Below are 4,183 nucleotides of genomic sequence, written 5' to 3'. Positions count from 1 at the left end.
ATATACAGTGAGTTCACAATATGCTACAAATTGTGTCAACTTTTTAGTTTCCACTAAAACTATTGCACACAGTTACACTTGTGAAAATAGAGGCAATAGATATATGTCTAGTGAGTTGTTTTTAAAAAATTAATCACAAAGCAAGCTATAAATCATCATTCCAAATTTGCACTGAAATGCTAGTTGCTTCTTTGCCAAACTTGCATGTGCAATTTTCTGAAATGTATTAATTGTGTATGAAGGATTAAAACAAAAGAACAATAATAAAGTCTTTAACTTGGAGATGATCGCGTGCTCAAAAGGCCTAACATTCAATTGCACTCCAGGAGTGTTCGCAAATGGAGATATTCATCTGCAATAGCAGATTGGACGATAAAAGACCGCAATGCAATTGTCCTCTCATGCCCTCCACCCCAGCAGCAAATCCCCACCCCAGTGGCAGGTGGACAGTGTTGCTATGAAGAAAAAGAATCCATTGTCTGAACTCCAAACTGCCACACGCCAGACTTCCACTATTGTGCGCTTTCTATAGAAATGCAAAATAGCAGCGTGTGCCATCCACAATCTGCTCCTCACACGGCCTCATTATTCATGCAGGGCTTGTGTCCTCAATTTGGTAAAGTTTGCAAGAACATTTCTGCAGCAACCTACATTGGTAATAAGTCTGCCAAGCAAAAATAACTAGTTTGCTGGGAAAGGAATCCAAAGCATACAAAATTAGGGAGTGCAATATGCGGTGATCCACGTGTAAATGTAGTTTGTCTGTAACGTAAAACAGTCTCCTCACCCTTTAATTTTTATTGCGAGTCTGCCCTACTTACTTTTATTGCACTCTAAATAAACAAGTAAGAGTTGCATTGTCTTTATATTCCCCTAATGCAATATTTTTAGTGCATTTGGCATCATTTTTATTAAGACGACGTTCACAGGTAGCAACAGCAGCAGACAACCCGACGTAATTTATACCCCTTTTATGATTTTTTGTTTAAAAAAAATACATCTGCGGTGTCTGCCTGGCAACACCATAACAAAGGCAGCAGCACTAGCTTACTTGAGGCAATCTAATCCCCACCCCCACGTGGCCTCCTGGCACGAGTCGGCCCAGCCTACCCGCTGATTAACATAATAATACTCTATTAGACTGGCCAATGAGAGCTGCAGAAACTCCGCCAGCCGCTGGAACAGCAGCCAGGCTGCCTATAAATACGGCAGCTGCCGGCAGTCTGCACTGCACAGTCACCAGAAGCAAGGCAGAGTCAGTGGGAGAACTGGACGGTGGGATCTAAACGCTGGGCCGCCCCGTGTGGATACGGATACAGGCTGTGAGAAGCGACATGACTCTGGAGGAGATTCACGGACAGGAACCAGTGCCCGAGAGCAGCGACAGGTACCTACCCGCCGGGGCGCGCTGCTGAGCACGGGGCCGCTGCCGGGGCTCGGGGCGGGCGGCGCGTGCCGGGGAACAGCTGCCCGGGGGTCTCGCGCCGGGCCGGGACTGAGCCGCTCTCCCGCTCTGTGTTGCAGGATGCAGGGCGCCGGCAAAGCCCTCCACGAGCTGCTGGTGTCGGCGCAGCGGCGCGGCGGCCTGACCGCCGGGGTCTACGAGTCGGCCAAGCTGATGAACGTGTGAGTATCCGGGCGGGCGGGCGGGCGGGGGTGTGGGGGGGGCTGCAGTCCGGGGTCCCCGGCCGGGCCCTGTGGCGCCGCGTCTAACGGCCGCTCTGCCCCGCAGCGACCCCGACAAGGTGGCGTTCTGCGTGCTGGCCGCGGCCGAGGAGGACGAGGGGGACATCGCCCTGCAGATCCACTTCACCCTCATCCAGGCTTTCTGCTGCGACAACGATATCGACATCGTCCGCCTGCACGACATCCCCAAGCTGGCCGACATCGTGGGGCCCAGCGAGGAGTCGGGGGAGCCCCGCGACCTGCACTGCATCCTCATCACGGTGAGTCTGGGGCAGCCCCCAGACCTGCTCCTACCAAGGCTAAAGCCCCCTGGTGTTGCTGTGTAACCCAGAGAGTGCAAATTCTGTGCTCCAGTCCCCTCTAGGTGCTGCAATTAATGGCTTGCTGGTGTTCAGCTAATACCACAGATTCCCCCCGCCCCACCCCCACACGTTTTTCTTGCGCCAGTCAAGACACCTGCCCATTTAAAGAGTCTAGGCCAACTTCCCAAAGCACCACTACTTGCTGATCTAGCTTGGTAACATGTATTCATGGAATGTGTTTTGTCTTGTTCATTCTTCTCACAGAATCCCAATGAGGATGCTTGGAAGGATCCAGCTCTGGAAAAGCTGAATCTCTTTTGTGAGGAAAGCCGAAATGTCAATGATTGGGTGCCCACTATCACCCTGCCTGAGTGATGAAGAAGGTTCAGTGCACTGGAGAGGTTGAAACCTTTGTTGCATTCTCATCATGGTGTTGTACACCTGGGTGAACCAACAAGTTGCTGATTCTGTGGATTAGCCTGGTCAAGAGATCGGATTAAGTCGCTCAGACTGGCAAGCAGTGGGCTCTTGTGGAGAAGGAAGATGTGAGGGAGAAAGGGGGATGTCTCATGCCAGCAGTGTGTCCCTACTATGCTGCAGCAGTGGAATGGCTGGCATGCCATGGAGCTGAATGAGTATTGCAAGTTTACAGGAGCTGAAGAAATATTGCAAGTTTTCAGGTCAAGTGGAACTTTAAGAAGGCAGGACAGAAGGTTGGGGAATCGGGCAAAAATTACTTGGAAAGACTGGACAAAATATTGTAACTGAACTGTTGGCACTGTCTACAAAACTTTTAAGAAGAAAACATTTTCAATGGCTTATTAGAGACTTTTTACTGTTACAATTATACAAAGACTTTTCTACAAAGACTTATACAGACAGATTTTTATCAGAGACCTTTGGGCTGCTTTGCAGAATTGGTTTACTAATGCAATAATTTTTATTTATGCTGCTATTAAAGTTCTAATGTTTATAATAATAAACTTTTTTGATAAATAACTTCGTGTTCTTTTGCTTATGGGTGGGGAAAACCTTATTGGTGTGTGGTTTTAATTTTTTACTTTTTTTTAAGTTCAGGGTGTGGGCTCTCTTTTTCATATCTCTTTAGTCCTATAAAGTTGTGCTATAATGAACCAACACATGGAAATTTGCCCTTATGTGAAAATACTTATTTTTACCTCTGAGGGATAGCAGCTGATTGAATAGCCATGCTTTCTAGTAAAACTGATCATCTGACCTTTTACTCCTTTGCAACAGCTGCTGATCACAACAGCTTGCAAGGCTGAGGAGCTGCATGCCTAATGAGCTGAATTGTAGACAGCCTTTTGTAGTCCATTAGAGGAATACTACACATGTTCCAAGAGAACTTGCATTTTGACCTCAAGGATTTTTTTTAAAATAACCACTATTGGAATCTGTCAAAAAGTCACTGTCTGGCAGTAGTCATGATCAAATTTTACAGAAACAATTAAAATATGATAGTCTACATGCCCTTCAGACTCTAGTTGTATCAACACTTTATTTAGATTACAAGTGAATTTAAAAGTGCAAACACAACTAACATTGTATACGTATTTATAAGGGAATAGCTTGCATCTGCTTCAAGCAGTCATCTGACTTGAAAGTCTGCCATGTTATCTGTATTTGGAACAATGGAAGCTAGGGTTCACAAACCCAATTGCCTGGGGAAAAAAAAAACAAGATCAAGTTAGGGGAGTTATCTAGGAAAAGCATGTTTTTAAAAAAACAACTTGTTACCTTATTATATGGTGTAACATCACTACTTAGATGCACACTGAGCATTCAGCAGGGAGATTCTAATATACAGTGAACATCTAGGGGGCTGCTGTTCCTTCTACATGCTTGGGAAGTTGCTGAAAAATCTATTTTAGGAGAAGAGCACAGGAGCATGACACACACACACAATCCACATTCTTATTTTAATAGCATTTATGCAAAGTCTGCTAATACATCCTATGATTGTAGGTGAAGAAAAGAACAAGGCTGAACTGTAGCATTATGTATCTTTCAGGAAAATAACTGCATAGGTGTCAACATAGTTCCTCTACTAGTTGCTTCACAAGTGACTAGCATTTAGTGTTTGATTAGAAAGGCATTTCTAGGTAAATAGTTCAGGTATACATGTATTTGAGAATTTCATTGCATCACCTGTTCCTAATTCCATTATTCTTGAT

General features: G+C 45.4%; 1 protein-coding gene across 1 annotated transcript; it reads left to right on the top strand.

Annotated features, from left to right (window-relative positions):
* Nucleotides 1-1,247: 1,247 nt before the first annotated feature.
* On the top strand, nt 1,248-2,961 carry GADD45G (growth arrest and DNA damage inducible gamma). Its single transcript, XM_050946025.1, has 4 exons — nt 1,248-1,387; nt 1,525-1,626; nt 1,733-1,946; nt 2,253-2,961. The coding sequence occupies exons 1-4, from the start codon at nt 1,335-1,337 to the stop codon at nt 2,361-2,363; spliced, it is 480 nt and encodes a 159-aa protein (XP_050801982.1). The 5' UTR covers nt 1,248-1,334; the 3' UTR covers nt 2,364-2,961.
* The last annotated feature ends 1,222 nt before the right edge of the window (nt 2,962-4,183 follow it).

Source organism: Gopherus flavomarginatus, chromosome 3 (genome assembly GCF_025201925.1).
Source record: "Gopherus flavomarginatus isolate rGopFla2 chromosome 3, rGopFla2.mat.asm, whole genome shotgun sequence".
NCBI classification, from domain to species: Eukaryota; Metazoa; Chordata; order Testudines; family Testudinidae; genus Gopherus; species Gopherus flavomarginatus.
The sequence above is the reverse complement of the archived record's forward strand: the minus strand, read 5'-3'. Positions and strand labels throughout refer to the sequence as shown.

Coding starts and splice junctions, on each gene's coding strand:
- GADD45G (XM_050946025.1), top strand. CDS start 1,335: ATGACTCTGGAGGAGATTCACGGACAGGAACCAGTGCCCGAGAGCAGC. Junction 1,388..1,524: donor GTGCCCGAGAGCAGCGACAG/GTACCTACCCGC, acceptor TCTGTGTTGCAG/GATGCAGGGCGCCGGCAAAG. Junction 1,947..2,252: donor TGCACTGCATCCTCATCACG/GTGAGTCTGGGG, acceptor TTCTTCTCACAG/AATCCCAATGAGGATGCTTG.